This window comes from Pleurodeles waltl, chromosome 4_1 (genome assembly GCF_031143425.1).
Source record: "Pleurodeles waltl isolate 20211129_DDA chromosome 4_1, aPleWal1.hap1.20221129, whole genome shotgun sequence".
Classification (NCBI taxonomy): Eukaryota; Metazoa; Chordata; class Amphibia; order Caudata; family Salamandridae; genus Pleurodeles; species Pleurodeles waltl.
In genome coordinates, this window is record NC_090442.1 from 636,473,321 (window position 1) to 636,490,900 (window position 17,580).

General features: G+C 44.5%; 1 protein-coding gene across 1 annotated transcript in view; it reads left to right on the forward strand.

The window, feature by feature from the left end:
* MON2 (MON2 homolog, regulator of endosome-to-Golgi trafficking) overlaps positions 1-17,580 on the forward strand; it is a 775,721-nt gene that overhangs the window by 120,624 nt on the left and 637,517 nt on the right. Inside the window, 2 exon segments of the mRNA XM_069229077.1 lie at positions 3,502-3,631; positions 4,101-4,198. Of these exon segments, the coding sequence (XP_069085178.1) occupies positions 3,502-3,631; positions 4,101-4,198 (228 nt within the window).

The following is a 17,580-nucleotide window of genomic DNA, read 5'->3' on the forward strand; positions in this document are numbered from 1 at the left end:
CAGCATAGCAAGTATGCTTCCTGGTAGAGTAGCCACAAGTCCTGAAGTGTACTGAAGATCTGGTGTCCGAGGTCCTGTATTTATACCCAGTTATGCGTTTGAAGTGGGGAAAAGCTTCTAGAGGCAGGCCTTTGAAGTGTGCAGGTACTCTGTCCTCCTGGTCCTGGCTCCAGACTGACCGAAGAGGTACTCAGCCCTTTGTGTGGAGGTATGACACAGCCTATTCAAGTATAAGTGGGTCTGGGACCAACTCCTCTTACCCGTCCTGCTAGTGTTGGCCCATCCAGGCACACATAAGCTCCCCATTGTGTGTGGCTGTCTAGGAGGAATACACAACGCCCAACTGTCAACTACTGCCACTCATGTCACCCAGAGACTGGTTGCAGGTGCTTAATGGCTAAGGCAGAAAAATGGCAACTTTATAAAAGTGGCATTTTCAAAATTGTAATTCAACTTCACCATGAGTTAGGATTTTTCATTATAAGTTAAAAGACACCAAACATGAACTGAATACCTATTCCCCTTTGGAAATGACTGATAATTAAGTAACGCTATCCTATGGGAGTGGTAAGCCTTGCAATAGTGAAAAGCTAATTTCAGAGTTTTTCACTACCAGGACATGCAAAATCTAAAAGTACATGCCCAACTTATTTTACATACATAGCACCCTACCCTCTGGGCTATCCATGGCCTACCCTAGGGTGATCTTTACATATTAATCAGAGCAGTGTGCTGCTCGCCGAAAAGTGCTTCGGCCCACCTTGTCAGTCAGCAGTATTTAAATACACTTAGAGTTACAATTAATAAGGAAGGTTTAGCCTGGCAAAACGTTTATTTTGCCAGGTCGAAATAACAATATAAAACTGCACACACGTCACGTGCTGCAATAGCAGGCCTGAGACGTGTTTTAAGTGCTGTTTAAGCGGGTGGGACAATCAGTGCTGCAGGCCCACTAATAGCATTTAATTTACAGGCCCTGGGCACAGATAGTGCCGCCTTACTAGAAACTTACAGGTAGATTAAATGTGCCAGTTAGGTATAAGCCAGTGTTACCATGTTTCGAGGAGAGAACAGAAGCACTTCAGCATTGGTTAGGCATTGTAAAATGTACAGAGTCCTAAGGCCGGCAAAAACGAGGTCAGCAAAACAGGAGGTCTGAAGGCAGTAAGTTAGGGGAAAACCACACTAAGAATGCCATGTGTAACACTACCCTTCTTTCCTTCTTGTATTTTTTCTTACCTTCTTGCCTTTTTCTTGTCTTCTTTCCTTCTTTACTTTTTTGCTTGCCTCCTTTCTTTCTTGCTTTTTTCTTTTGTTCTTTCTTTCTTGCTTTTCTTTCTTTCTTCCATGCCTTCTTCCTGGCCTTTTTTCTTTCTGTCATGCCTTCTTTCTTGTTTTTTCTTTTCTTTCGTGCTTTTTTGTCTTGCCTCGTTTCCTTCTTTGTTTATTTCCTTCCCTGTTTTTTGTTTGCTTGTTACTTGTTTTCTTTCTCAAAAGCTCACAGCCCCTGCCAGATTGATTGACTTTTTTAGGTCTCTGTTAGCCAGACGTTTTGATTCTACTAAAGTTATGAGTATACCATAGTGACTTATAGGGGTTTCAGCCAGACGTCATCCATTAGTTTTTGTTTGGTGCCATTCATATTTGTCTTCCAGTCACTCCAGCATGCATTAAGGGGAACTGTATCACCCCACATCATCCATTGGCTGACTATACTACAAGCTATGGCATGCTTCCCTTTCACAAGAGAAACATCCACACAAAAAGTACTTCCCTTCAATGCCAGGGGTACAATGGAAATGTATGCTTTTTAGGCCAAACACCTTTTTTCGCTTCTTTTAGCTTGATGAGGGTCCTGCGTACTCCAAAACAATAAAGTTAAGCAAAAACATGAAAAAACAAGAATTGTCAGAAGGCTGGCAGCAGATGCCAGACCTACTTGCTTTGCCAATGCTTGTTTCTTTTTGTTTACTGATCTCGACCTAATCGGGAAGCAAAATTTAAAAAAGCACTTGCGTATATTTTAGTGGTTGTCTCATGCTTGGGGATCGGGGTTGCCGTACGGCAAAGGTTAAACCATTGGTAATGCCAGTAGAGCTCAAAAGTGAGACACATTGACTTTGCCAGTGCTTGTTTAAATTAGGGGAGACCAGTGGCCTTCTACGGCCCTTTGAACCAGGGCATTAATGATGGATGCCAGATTCTCAGCAAAAATGTTATTACAGCTCTTTACTCAGAATACAATGGCTATGACTGAGTGTATCCTGAAGCTCTCATTTTGGGTACTCGGGTAACAATATTATGACTGTAGAGCATCTAAAAATTGCGGAACTCCTTTGATGGGCCTTTAGCTGCGTGCTGGCACCGAACGTTTTTTCTTAAACTTCCCGTTCAATATCCTCAATGTTTTTGTTTACAGTGATCCAATACAGGGAGCTTAAATGAAAACAAAAAAATGGGGTATGCTATTTTGATAGGCAATTCTATACTAGTGTGAAAGATCTCTTTGCTACTTTGACATGTTTCTGCGATCTACTCGGAAGAGTAAACTTCTTTAGCGGCCAGCATGTCTTATCTATACATTTACAATACACTTCTTGTAGAAAACATAACTTGCATCCCATCCTCGTCCTGCCCTATCTACTTACCCAACTCTTTTAGAGCACTAAGGCAAGAACTGACACACTCCAGTTCTTTCAGTTGATGTCACAAGATGGTGTTTGGGTTCAGGGTAAAAGGTTTATCTTTAAACGCTGTAAGCAAAGTTTCTTCCAAGCATTTTCTTACCTTATCTCCTGTGTTTCCTTTTCTTTGCTTTGGAGTGGACTCCAAAAACGTTTTTTGGAGCCTGTGGGGCATTTTACTGTGGAGTAAACTGCTTTACAGCACGTTCAGGTGTGGTGGTTACTGTGTCTGACATTCATGGCTGTTTTTAACAACTCTTACTTCAAATAATTATTTCTCATGTGTTCATACTACCCACTGCTCCTGCCTTTTTTTGACGAATTTGGAATTCTGTTAGTCGGTTCATTTTTTATATGGTGAAATGGGAGAGCGTGTTTCTCGATACAAAAAAATATACGTTGTTCCCGAAGTATACTAGCTATTCATGCTTTTAAATAAACTACAAAGCATCGTGATTGCCTGATAAGTAAACAACGGGCCTAATTAGGATTGTAGTAGTTTTGCAATGCCTTAGTCTTAATTAAGCTTCAGAGCGCTTTAGGTTAGGTGAAGCTTGGGGGTCCAGAGGAACAGCTGGTCTCGTATTCTTTCTCATCGTGGGTTTAGAAAACTTTGACATCGTCCCACGTATCTGACGCTGATCAGTTGTGAAACGTATATTTACATAAATGTGCATTATTATCAAGGGCATCATATCTGGGAGTATCATTTACTACCTCTTACAAGGAGCCATATTCATTGACTAAGATATAAAACTGTTGAAGAAGGGATTACATAAATGCTTGTTGAATTAACCAAGAGCTCTTTACCCTGCAGGCTGTTGTTCTTTGCTTTCGACTTCACTTTACGAAAGATAACATAACCAACAATACCGCAGCAGCCACTGTGCGACAGGTTGTCACTGTTGTTTTTGAGCGGATGGTTGCCGAAGACGAGCGTCACAAAGGTACAGTTTACCCTCGTGTTGGAACGTGTTTTAATTACTGGTGCGCTTTCTACCTTCATCAAAATATTGACTCATGCCGCCGAGGAGAGTGGAAGGCTGGTTAAACTTTGCAAGTCAGCCCCCGGCCTCTAAGGGTGGTTCTGGTCCAGCTCTTTGCGTCAGCTACAAGTTTGCCTCCTGCCTGAATCCGGTGTAATAAGCAAGGTGTCTACTTCAGAACACGATGGAAGGGATCTTTAAATCCAGGCTCTGCTCTGCGCTAGAGAGGAGGTCATGAGTCAACATGCACGAATCTGCATTACCTGCCTGTAATTACAGCGTCGATTTCAGTTCATGCTAGAGGTTTAACAACCCGTTATTAGTTGCATTAGGGAATGTATCCCTTTTAAAATGTATTTGTAGTACACTATATTATAATAATATGATGCCCTGATAGCCACTAACCATACCTCATCAATTTTACATACAGATGTTGTAGATACACCGGTTCCTGTGCTTGGAAATAGCAACAGAAGATCTGTTAGCAGCTTGAAGCCTTGTGCAAAAGATGCATACATGCTCTTCCAGGTATGAGTGAGTTTCTGTGCAAAACGTGTCTTGATCTAATATTACTTGCGTGGTATCGTTCTAATCACATTTTAGATATTTTATTGCTGCTTTTACTACTACTACTCAGTTTATCACAATAACTGAGCTCGAATTTCACTATCATTCATGAAGGATTCTGTATCAGCGCTCGCAAGCTCAAAGTGGGTACGATTTTTCATGATTTGTAAATAGAGCTAAAGGTATGGCCTAGTGCAATTATTTTCCATGTGTTCGAGCGGAGTCCTGTTTCTATCCAGATGAAAAAGTGAGTAGAATGTTCATACGTGTAGATCAGTAACATGAATGCGAGTCTATTCTTGACTGTTGGAAGTTAAGTCACCTCTGAATTGGCACCGAGCATGCGTCACGCATTTTGAGGCACCCGACTGTAGCCAAGTTAAGGGACATGCTGAGGGCCGCTCGTGAAAATGGGCATGGCATCTTATGTGACACCACCTGCAGCAGCATAAAAACACAGGCTCAATTAGTGGCAGTGTGTGAGGGGGCATAGGAGCAGTAACAATGCTAGGTAAGGGAATGCAAGTAGGAACATATGAGACGCAGTGGAGGGGACTCGGGAGACAAAGGGAGTGCGAGGTAGCTGGCACTGCAGGTAGCATGGTGTCACAGTTATGGAGCTAAGGAGGAAATATTATCTGCCTGCAGGAAACATCAGCTGAAAACCCATAACTAAAAGCGGGCTCTGGAACCTTTTCCGTGCCTATTACAAAACAACACAAGAAGGCTAGAGCCAGAGGCGGCTGAAGTAATCAAGATTTCCGTTTCTTGAATGTTTAATCTATTTTATTAAGCATAAGTCCTGTATATAGAAGTCTCATCCTGTCAGTAAGACCTTCCACTCCAACTGCCCAAGTTAGGAACCTTGTTAGGTACTTCACATTCTATGTTCCACATTCTTAGAACGGTCTTGTTCACAGCAATTAGAGTTTCCAATACAAACAAGTATATGTACAGTGCTTATCAACAAGTAACTTGGTACAACAATAAGAGTACAATACCACAGCGGCCTAGCAGCGTCTCATCAACAATTCAAACTGCATTGTTTATTGCTCACATCATGCCAATGGTAATATCGAGATGATAACCTGCAGTTTCACTGATATCAAAGATGCCCCTGGAATCAGGCCCTTTTTAATAGCTAATGTACCATATCCTTAACAAGAAATCTGGGGTTATAACAGATTAGAAAAATCCTGACTACAGTAAGATTTCAGGCTTGCTTATTACATTTTTTTAGTAACGTGATTTAAATGTGATTTTTTATTTTTTTAGCTCGTGTTGATAAGGTGGAATGGATGGGTGGTCCCTGGGGTATCCCTTTGCATCTGTAATGTAGTAGTAGGAGGATAGTCAAGGGCAGAGCGTGCTGAAAGGGGTACTTACGCAAACTATAGCTGAGGGCAAGAAATTGCAGGATATTGTCTGATTTACTGTTAAGCTACTCACATTTCTCAACAATGAGCAGTTCATTTGCTATTACATGTTCCTCTCCCTTAGTATGTTTCAAAAAATTGATTTCTTTGAAATGCAAACCAGGATTGAGAGTGACCATGCCATCCAAAAAAATCTGATTATGACGTTATTTATTGAGTAAAGCCCATTTTACGAGTGGGCGTCTCAGAAGAAATCGCAAGGTGGTCAAGAATACAATGGTCTCTTTGTTGTTTAAAGAAAATGTGTAAATGTATAGCATGTGAACAGTAAAATAAGAGATTTTGAACATAAAGCAAAGAGCATGCAGTGGCTGTCTAGCACATACGTAGACTACAGTGGTAAATTCTAGTGGTAAACAATGTGCATGCCCATTTTTTTCATGAGTGAAGGACCAGCAATAAAAAGATTCCAATCGGGAAATAAATACAACTCCTGGTTTGCAGCAACACGTACATCGTTTAAAAAAACAACTCAATAGTAGTTAGAAAAACTTTAAAAGGCACCCATGCTTAATGGATAAACACAGACTTTACAAAGAATACAAAAAGACAATAGGGTGAAGTAAGCAGCAATTTGTAATGAACCAATCAGTGTATGAAATTGCTAAAGTCGTGGCTCTAGGTGCTTTCAGGCTTTAAAAACGACGAAGGTGAAAATGAGTAAATGTTGTAGAATTCTATTTTTTTGAGGATTGTTTTTTACATATAGTTCAAGTGGTATGTTAACAGACAATCACAATTTGATATGGTGCTAACACGATCCCTTCATGGTCTTTTTATGAGAGAACTATCAGTAGTGGACTGTGCAAAGGTGCATGTGGAAGGGGGTGCCAGGCCCCAGTCATAGCTCCATGGAATTGTTGAAGTCTGTCTACTGGTCCCAGTCTCTGGCACTTTTGTATAATGAACACAGCTGCTCTTGGCTATGCTTTTATTTCTTTACTTTTTTTTTAGTGCAAAATGCATCTAAAATACAGCAACACATGCCAGTTTAGTATTTCACGTAATAATCTCTCTGGGGGTGGGGCAAGGTCCCCCGCAGTGGCCAGGGTCCAGCCCCCTCCAGGTGGGCCTGGATGGCATCGGCTCAGTCTCAGGCTCCAGCACCGTTCACCAGGCTCCCAGAAGGAAGAGGCGCCTCACTTCCGGCGTCTCGGGCCGCACCGGCAGGCCCAGGCGAGGCCAGGGGGTGGTGCCTCGGCCCTGACGCCAGTTCAGCTCTCTCTGCTGCACAGGCCGAGCCACCGGGGGCACCCAGGCCCAGTACCCCCAGGCTCCAGCGTCTCGCCGGCACACCAGGTCTCATTCCGTCCCACCAGACGCCACCTAGATCCAGCGGTTGACCACCATTTTGTATATATCCGCCGCTCGACCGGCGCTCGGACCCCCGGCCCGTAGAGAAGCCGAGGACAACCTCTGTTCGGCTCACGGCACCCCCTGCACCATGCCAGAGCCGCCCATTCCAGTCCTGCGGGGGCGCTGTGCAGCGTGGATGGCAGGGGATGACATAGGGGTCCAGAGCACTCTTAGAGTGCGACCGCCATGTTGACGCCGGAAGCCACTCCCTCCCCCCTGTTGGCATTGTTTTTTACTATTTATACAGCTGATCTAGCAGCAATACTCAACCACAATAATGGAGATGTCTCTAAATTAGACAATATATTAATACCATTTCTAACATGTGCTGATGATCTTGTCTTTTCTACGACTACTCCGGTGGGCCTACAGTGACAGCTGTCTTGACTTGATGCTTATTACATCAATAAAAATCTCCAGATAATTATCAGGAAGACAAAGGTTATGTTGTTAGGCTATAGAAAGCCAAAATTCAATTGACCATAGGTAATAAAACTAAAATTGACCACACATATCAATATAATTATCTTGAAATTATTGTAGACAGAAACCTTAACAGTATTACATACATAGAACATCTATGAAATAAAACCTCTCTTGTAAAAAGCACAATAAAACAATTCTCTCAAAAATACAGATTTGGGGCAGTTGATCCAACCTTAGTGACAGTAAGAACCAAACTACTCCAATCCTTACCTAAGGTTGCCTACTTTGGAAACCTAACAATATTAAGAACATCAATTGTCTCTGTCTGAACTTGATTTGAAAACTATCCAACTTAAGAAAATCCACTCCTCAAAGCCTTCGAAGCCTGGAACTTGGGTTGACTCCTCTGATGGCTGCCATAACAAATAATCAGTTAAATTACTATCTGGATTTTCTTTCAGCTGGCAACAACATTCTTTCTAAAGGCTATTATTAATAATATGCTCATCAGAGAAAATTCGGAAGTGGGGCTTAAGCAAAGGATTGTTAACCACCAACATGACTGATTTGAAGGAGTTAATAAAGATGTCATGATCAGCTCACAAATTATTTTTAAAATGAGAGATTAAAAATGTTTTAGAATGGAATTTGAGTAATCTAAAACATACAAAAATAGTACCTATATCATGGAAACTTAAACCTTGCAGCATCAACTGTATTTGGGATCTAATATTGCCATTAAAGCACATTGATTAAAGCTGCTTGTGTCTGCCCTTTAATCAATATGATGCATCCTAGAACCAATAGGTAAACATCAACATTTGTTGGTTGTGTCATCTGGATCAAGAATTTACTGGAACATGTATTTTGCTTATGTTCAGCACTCTTTGACATACGTTGGAAATACATTAGGCCAGTCTTCTGTGGGGAAGGAATCAGAACAATCTCTGAAGCTATTTCTTTTTGCTTTATTAAGGGCAATTCACCTAAAAATGTAGGACGCATTGCAACATTTTTTTTAATGACCTTCACGTTTTCTAAGCCAAAAATGAATACAAATGTTTATTCCTGTTTAAACATACTCAATTGTATCTTTTTTTACTGCATGTTTTTGACATTTGCATTGCATGTATAGTTTCATTGAAAACTTGAACAATACATTTTTCTCTCAAAGGCCTAAGACAGCAGAGCTTTTCATATAGGATTATCTGTGGTATGCCTCTTTGGGAGTGACCTGACTGTGGGTTGTACTGAGTGTGTACTTGTAGGTGCATATGTGCTTATTTAAGTGTGCCTCTACGGCAGATCTTGTGGTTTTGTGTTTTATGTCACAATCTACCAGACAGTCCATTGTCTGCCAAGGACTACTTGTGAACATTCTGAAAGCTGGGACTGCGTTCTACCCATCTCTTACCATTGGCTTTGTAACTCAGTTGCCTGCTTTCTATTTGCTGGCTTTGTTTTCAGCTGTCCAATATGTCTTTGTTCCTCTAGTAGACTGTAGCCTGTTAACCTGGCTCATTGTATTCTTGCACATGTGATTTAACAGGCCTTTACATTTTGTCACATTTGCTGGGCATTTAAAGGCAGAGATCAAATGTCAGGCTCTGTCTTCACAGGGAGCTTGGTGTTTACTTTCCTTTCTCTGACTTCAAAGTAAGAGGATTTATGTGACAGTCTTGTTGGTTACTGGGGGTGAGAAAGTAAAGTATTTTTTCTAGCGCACAACTATATTTAGATGTCTGTAAATGAACTAAGCAGCTATTCCAGAAAATATCAGAATTAGTAAAGCACAAATGAAGCACATTATTTGCAATTATGAATATTTTTATATGATCAATACAAATCAAATCACTGGGTGATGGCATTTACAACGTTACCATTGGTGCGCTGTGTAGTTTTATCAGTAAAACTGTATGTCTTTGCAAATGTAGTGATAATTTCAATTGAAAATGTGTTGTCTGGAATGGCAGTGTGCAACCACACCATGTACACTCCACTCTGCGCCCTCTACAAATCTTTAAGACACTCCACCCTACAACATTCTACCCCAATCTACTCCACTGGCTCCACTCTGACTATGCCACTCAACTCTATACCACTATGCTTTATACCCCTCTATGCCATTCCACTCTACGCAACTTCACACTAGGCCGTTCTACTCCATTTTGCACCACTCAACTCCGCTCCACTCTATGCCGCTTTACTCTGCCACTCCACAACACTCTATGCCACACTGAGCTACTCCACTCTACGAGACTCCACACCACTCTACTCCACTCTAACACTTTACTCCAGTCTGTGTTACGCAACTCCACTCTTTTCCACAACACTCTGCCACTCCACTCTGACACTTCACTCCACACTACTCTATTCCACTCTACTGTATGCCACTGTACTTCTTCAGCTTCCTCTACTCCACTTTGCACCACACCTTTTTCCGCTACACCACTAACTTTTAGCTATACTGTTAACAGCAGCCAGACTGTTGTACAGCATGACTAAAACAAATTGGTAAAGCCAATAGCTCTTGCATAGGTGAGACCTATTGGCTTTGCCAATACGTGTTTCATCTTGTTCCATTACAGTAATTAACAGTGCCCAAGTGTCCCCTATGATGCACAGATTGTTGAACCCTGTAAAATAATAATGTTTCCTGAGGTACTGATCATAATTGCTCACAAGCACATAGGAAACTGAAAAAAGCTTTAAAAGCCCCAAAAAGATCTTTAACCGAGATACGAAAGTGTAGACAAGAATATAAAGCAGCAATGAAGGGAAGGAAATTGTCCCTAAAAAGAACCTTGTGGGAAACTCTTCATACAGCTAGCCGCACAAAAGATAATATTCTTTTTTGGAAAACAATTAACTCACCTATGCTTGGGGATAGAGAACCCCCCCAGAATGGAAATAGCGATCTCCGAAGAAGACTGGATCGCACACTTTTCCAAAACATATGCGCGAGTCAGCGTAGAGAACCCTACACTATCCGTATATGATCAAGCCCTACAGGAAGGCACACGCCCGTTGTTAACCCCACAATTTAGCCTTGAGGAGGTAGAGGAAGCCATATCTCTAAGCAAATCAGGAAAAGCTCCGGGCCCCGATGGCGTTCCGATAGATATATACAAGGCCAACATCCATCTATGGGGCCCTGTACTAACGCAGTCACTAAGGGCCATTTGCATACAAGGTCCCCTACCATCTTGGCGAGATTCTAATATAATTCCTATATATAAAAAAGGTGACCGTCTTAACCCAGCCTGTTATAGACCCATCTCTCTGCTGGACTCAACAGCTAAACTAGCAGGGAGAATTATCTTGAATAGATTGCAAACATGGGCAGAAGAAAATAGAGTTTTATCCCCTGTCCAATATGGATTTCGGAAAGGCATTGGGACAGTGGAACAAAGCCTGAATTTAAGTATTATTATAGGAAAATATACAAGGATCAAAGAAGGCAATTTGCACCTGGCTTTTATAGACCTATCATCAGCATTTGACTGTGTACTACACGACAAGTTATGGGACATTTTAACCAGCTTGGGGGTAGAACCAGCTATAATCCAGTTTATACGAGATATGTATTCAGGGTGCAGAGCAAGAGTGAGGTACGGCCTAAAGGGGGAGAGTACTCGCCCTTTTGGCATATTTAGAGGTGTGCGCCAGGGCTGCGTTCTCGCCCCATTCCTATTCTCGATGTATATAAACAACCTAGAAAATGTGTTGGCTACTAACTGCAACGATCTACCCCAAATAGGCAAGCGCGCTGTCCCGGTCCTACTTTACGCAGATGATGCAGTTTTAATTTCCAGGACCCCGTTAGCCTTACAAAAATTATTAACTACTTGTATCACATTTATGTCACAACTGGGTCTTACTGTCAATCACTCAAAAACATTCATTATGAACTGTGGTGGGAAACGCGGCAAATCCTATAACATTACAACCGCGGAGGGGAGAGTAGAAACTGCGCGTTCCTTTTCCTATCTGGGCTTAATGTTTGACAATCAGGGCTCTTGGGCCAATTGTAGGAAGACAAAAAAAAGCCCAGCTTATAAAAACAACGATGGCCTTAAGGTTTTTTTCTAAAAGAATAGGGGGGATTACCCCGCCAAACATGATAAAAATTTACAAAGCAAAGTGCATCCCAGCAGCCATGTACGGGTCCGGTATCTGGGGACATACCGATTGTAACCTGGTACAGACGGTTGAAAACGACTTTTTAAAATATTTATTGATGGTTCCAAAAGGTACATCATCATACATAATTCATTCAGAACTGGGATCCCCTTTCATTATTGATTTGATAAAGATTCAACCCTTACTGTTATGGCACAAAATTTGGACCTCGGAACATACTGAACTAAATAAGGCCATTTTGACCGACTGTATGGAATCTATATACGCAACAAGGGTGCCTTGGCTAAAATACATTATGACTTTTTTTTTAAACATGGGCAATAAAGCTTATTACACAAATCCAGCTCTCCTGGAAACAATCTCTAGGAAAGACCTGAGCGCTTTGGCATTAAAATATTTAGAAGATTTACGATGGGAGGCTGAATCAAAAAAGCCCAGTCATTCATAATCAAATAATCTTGTCAATGGAGGCTATCCAGCCTTACCTGATGAACGTGACAAACCCCTGCCACCGTTTTGTGCTCACCAGACTGAGGCTGGATACATTCCATCGACTAGTAACCTTCCCAACCATGAATGATTGGAGCACCACCTTGAAGGCCTGCCCCTGTGACGCAAAGGCACTACAAACCACAATCCACGTGGTTTTATTTTGCAAATTGTACGCCAAGCAAAGAAAGCGCCTAGTAGCCCCTCTCTTAAGGCTAATCAACCTCCCTCAGTGTCGTACTGTGTACGCTAGCCTCCAGGTTCTATCATCCATAGAGATGTGTGGAACCTTGGCCAATTTTTTATGCTTTGTACTAAGCACAAGAAAGTGCATGGGGGTAGCAACATAACTTGAACTATTTTAGACCTTTTATTATTGTAAATCATTAAGATTTTAGCCTGTTTATTGTATTTATTTATTGTATATTGTATATTAAAATGTAAAATATCGTTACTTTTATGACTTGTTGAAAGTCGAATAAAGTCTTTGTACTACTACTACTGAGGTACTAATAGCACAGCTTGAACAATGTCCTTTGCCAAGTGCAAAGCCATGAAGTAGCAACCCCTCCACATATAGACATAACTAAGTAAGCACGTATGTATCTTCAATACAGACACGATAGACACGAGCAACTCACTGACAGGTCACTAATACAGAGAATGTTATAAGATCTGTTAACTCCTTTTAAGTTAGGAGATATCCAAATGCCAGGGGTCAAATGGGAACAAATCAAGCTACTTTTTGCATGCTTGCATTATCTTCAGCATGTATTAGTGCATTTGTGTTAATATGTCTTAAAACCCTCACACATGCTGTAGGGTTTAGAGTTCTCCCCCAGCTCTGTCAATTTGCTTTGTGATGTTGATGAGCAATTGGAGCTTTCTTTAGAATATTTGAAAGTCATATCTGGGAGAGAGGTGGCATTAACTAGGCTATCTTTCCCTTGTCAAGGGGTCTTTCTTGAGCTATGTTCGAGCTTTTACCTTTGATCCTCTCACTCTCATTGTGCATATAGGTTAAACAATACTGAGTATAAGACAACTGGTAAGTAACAGATGTAGTTAAATACCGCAAGCGCTTTGTCACAGTAAAATGAATTAGTAGCTCCAGCTGTAGCCTAATTAAGACGCAGTATAGTACTGTTATGCCCAGCTGAAGTGCTGTGACAGACACTAATATCTTCAGTATCTTAGAAGTTATACCCTAAATATTTGATCAAAGTGGAATAGCTCTCCAATGCCACAATCTCTCTGTGTACTACAGATGGACCACACCACTCGATATCTACCAATATCAACTGGATGTAAACCCCCTTGTGCTTAATTATTGCCAGTAAAAATATGGAAACACTCTTAAAGATTCTGACACCGTGGGTCTCAAACACTTTGCGGACTTTGAGCTGTCAAGTTGGAGTTCTTCAATAGTCCCTTTTTGAAAGCTCCATGTGAGAGGACTAAACAGGAGGCAAAGGTGTGAAAATTCAGAATTGATATAAATGTGATACAGTTGTGGGTGCAAAAGCCAGTGTCTAATATCAATAGGGTACTTTCACTGGTTAATAATTTAGGTGGTCATTACAACCCTGGCGGACGGTGTTAAAGCTGTGGAAATACCGCAAACAGGCCGGCGAAAAAAAAAATGGAATTACGACCCTGGCGGTAACCGCCAACAAAGACAGCCACTTTAACACACCGCCCGCCACGGCGGTACAGACAAACAGCCTGGCGGTCACCGCCAACAGACAGGCGCAAGACAATGTACCGCCCACAGTATCACAACCTACCAATCCGCCACCTTTTCCGGGACGGATTCTCCGTGGATAAAAACACGGCGGAAACAGCTTTTGCTATGGGAAAACGCTCACCTCAACACACTCCACGAGGAACGACGACTCCATGGAGCCGAAACTCCAAATCCTACCTGCCCTTGTCTTTCTGCTCCTCTACGACCAACAGCGACATAGGCGCAGAACATACCAGTGAGTACTGCATCTACAACACGGGGGAGGGGGCAGGCAAAAGTTAGGGGGACACCCACTAAACACCCCCACCCCACCCTCGCATATCACAACATACACACCAATGCAGTCAAAAATATCACATGAACAACCCACAATTCCCCCGGAAGAATGCAAAGACAAAGCGAATTGCGGTCAAACATTGTAATGTGCCAATATACATGTCATATAAAAATATACTGAATCATATCTCGAAATCTGTCATAATTATAAATACAATACAAGAAGTAGTGCAGATATGTACACAACAATGTCCGTGCACCAACAGTCCAAAAATGCATGGGCGAGGCCCACAATAGATACCTGACCAAAATCCGAGAGAACACTGCCGGGGCATCAGATAGAAACACTACCGGCACCTCAGGGGGAAGGGAAGGGGGGGTCACCTCAGCCGGATGAATGCAAAGCCAGATCCACGACGGGGCTCCATGCCCATTGATGTATCCTGGGAGTGCAAAGCCACAGTCTCACAAGTCTTTACAGTGGGTGGGTTGCCCACTGTACCATCCTGGGGAGTACAAAGCCACAGTCTCAAAAGTCTTTACAGTGGGTGGGTTGCCCACTGTATCATCCTGGGGAGTGCAAAGCCAAAGTCTCAAAAGTCTTTACAGTGGGTGGTTTGCCCACTGTACCATCCTGGGGAGTGCAAAGCCACAGTCTCAAAAGTCTTTACAGTGGGTGGTTTGCCCACTGTACCATCCTGGGGAGTGCAAAGCCACATTATCGCAAGTAAATGCAGTTCTCAACTGGTACTGGTGCCCAGACTGGATGAGTCTCCCCGTGAAAGTTCCTGTCCTGTCACTGTCCCAGCTGCACATGGGATAAGGATGCCTGATGTAGCGGCCTATTCATACCCACACAGTGTTTGCCCTGTTCAGCGGTCTTCACCATGGCGGTCTTTGCCCTGTTCAGCGGTCTTCACCATGGCGGTCTTTGCCCTGTTCAGCGGTCTTGACCATGGCGGTCTTTGCCCTGTTCAGCGGTGCTTAGCCATGGCAGTCTTTGCCCTGTTCAGCGGTCTTCACCATGGCGGTCTTTGCCCTGTTCAGCGGTGCTTAGCCATGGCAGTCTTTGCCCTGTTCAGCGGTCTTCACCATGGCAGTCTTTGCCCTGTTCAGCGGTCTTCACCATGGCAGTCTTTGCCCTGTTCAGCGGTCTTGACCATGGCGGTCTTGGCCTTGTTCAGCGGTGCTTAGCCATGGCAGTCTTTGCCCTGTTCAGCGGTCTTGACCATGGCGGTCTTGGCCTTGTTCAGCCGTGCTTCGCCATGGCAGTCTTTGCCCTGTTCAGCGGTCTTCACCGTGGCAGTTTTTGCCCTGTTCAGCGGTCTTCACCATGGCGGTCTTGGCCTTGTTCAGCAGTGCTCTGACATGGCAGTTCGGATTCTGACATTGGTGTGTGGCATGACGAACTCCACACTGGACATTGGTGTGTGGCATGACGAACTCCACACTGGACATTGGTGTGTGGCATGACGAACTCCACACTGGACATTGGTGTGTGACATGACGTTCCATCATTGCCCAGCGGGGCTGTGGGATCCTGGTCCCTCCTGGGCACTGACTCCGGCGGTGGTCTCCTGACCAGTAACGATACTTGGGCCCAGTAACGATACTTGGGCCCTCCTGGGCACTGACTTTGGCGGTGGTCTCCTGACCAGTGACGATACTTGGGCCCTCCTGGGCACTGACTTTGGCGGTGGTCTCCTGACCAGTGACAATACTTGGGCCCTCCTGGGCACTGACTCTGGCGGTGGTCTCCTGACCAGTAACGATACTTGGGCCCTCCTGGGCACTGACTCTGGCGGTGGTCTCCTGACCAGTAACGATACTTGGGCCCTCCTGGGCAATGACTCCTGCTGTAGTCTCCGGACCAGTAACGACGGTGCTGGCGGTTGTGTCAGGACCGCCGGAAATGATGGCGCACTTCTCCGCTGTGACACTCACAACAGGCTGGGCAGACTTCCTCTGGACCTTCCCCACCTTCTTTGGAGTTACAGCTGACTCACCAATCGCCTTCGATCCCATTTCAGTTGTTGTACCACCAGGAGTCTTGACACAGTCCCGTCGTCCACTCTCCAATTTCGGAGCCTTTACAGGGTGTGGGCTGCCAGTGCCTTGGCTCCGGGTCCTACTGCCTGCCCTGGTGGACGGTGCACTCCGAAAACCTGGAACACGCACCACTGGCACTGGAGGCTTTTTGGCTGAGGCGCTACGACGGGACTGATGAACTGGAGGAGGGGTGGGGGCAAACAGGTCAATTTGACAGAGGGACAGTTTCTGACGGACACTGGGATGGGTAGCTGGAGGGGGTCTGAGAGTGGAGGTAGGGGAAGTGGTTGTAGGAGGTGTCACTTTAGCTGTTTTGGGTGCAGGTGCAGGTACTGGAGGCTGTTGTGAGGTGGATGGATGTTGGGTGAGTGATTGCCGGTGTTTGGGTACTTTGGAAGGGGGTGTCACAGACACACTGGGAGAGGACACGGGGGACGTGTAAATGGCAGTGGAGGTGGTGAGTGCAGGTGAGCGGCTTGTGGTGCTGGGTGTCCTGGTGAGAGTCCTAGTGCCATTAGATGTGGTGCATGCAGGTGTGTGTGTAGTCGACATTGGGAGGGAGGAGGGAGAAGAGGAGGAGGGGGACACAGTGGAGACAGTGGATGTTGCTGTGTCTGTATGGGTGTGATGCTTGTGTGAGTGCCTGTGGTGTGTGTGTGGTGCCTATGTTTGCTTGAGCTACTTTTGGGTGTTGACTTGTGGGGGGAGGCTGGACACAGGGACAATGGCTGCCATCAGTGCTGAGGCCAGAGATTGCAGGGTTCGCTGAAGGACAGCCTGACCAGAATGAATGCCTTCCAGAAATGCATTACCATGTTGCAACGCCCTTTCTACACCCTGGATGGCATTCACAAAGGTAGACTGCCCAACAGTGAGTGACCTGAGGAGGTCAATGGCCTCCTCACTGAGGGCAGCAGGGGTGACTGGGGCAGGGCCTGAGGTGCCTGGGGCAAAGTTGATGCCCACCCTCCTGGGTGAGCGGGCACGGGGCGAACGCTGAGGGGCTGCTGGGAGGGCAGTGCTGGTAGGGGAGGCGGCGGCTGTACCTATAGAAGTGGGGCGCACAGATGGTGCCGCCACCACAGGGGAGCTCCCATCGGCGGACGAGTCCGTGTCGCTGGTTGGTGATCCTGTGGCCGACGTGAAGCTCCCCTCGCCCTCCGTCCCACTGGTGCATTCAGAGTCTGTGGTGTGGCCCTCCATGGCCATGTGGGATGCAGCTCCCTCGTGCTCCGGTGCCACTGTACCTCCGCCTGATGATGCTGATGTACAAAAGGACAGGGAGAGCAGGAAAAGGGGGAGAGACAGAAGAAAGAGAGTTTTAGTGCATGGCATACCGCTACCGTTGGCGGACAAGACAGACGCAGCAGCCCCATGCATTACGCCGTGCTCCTGCCCTCTGCATATGCAATTTCTGGGAT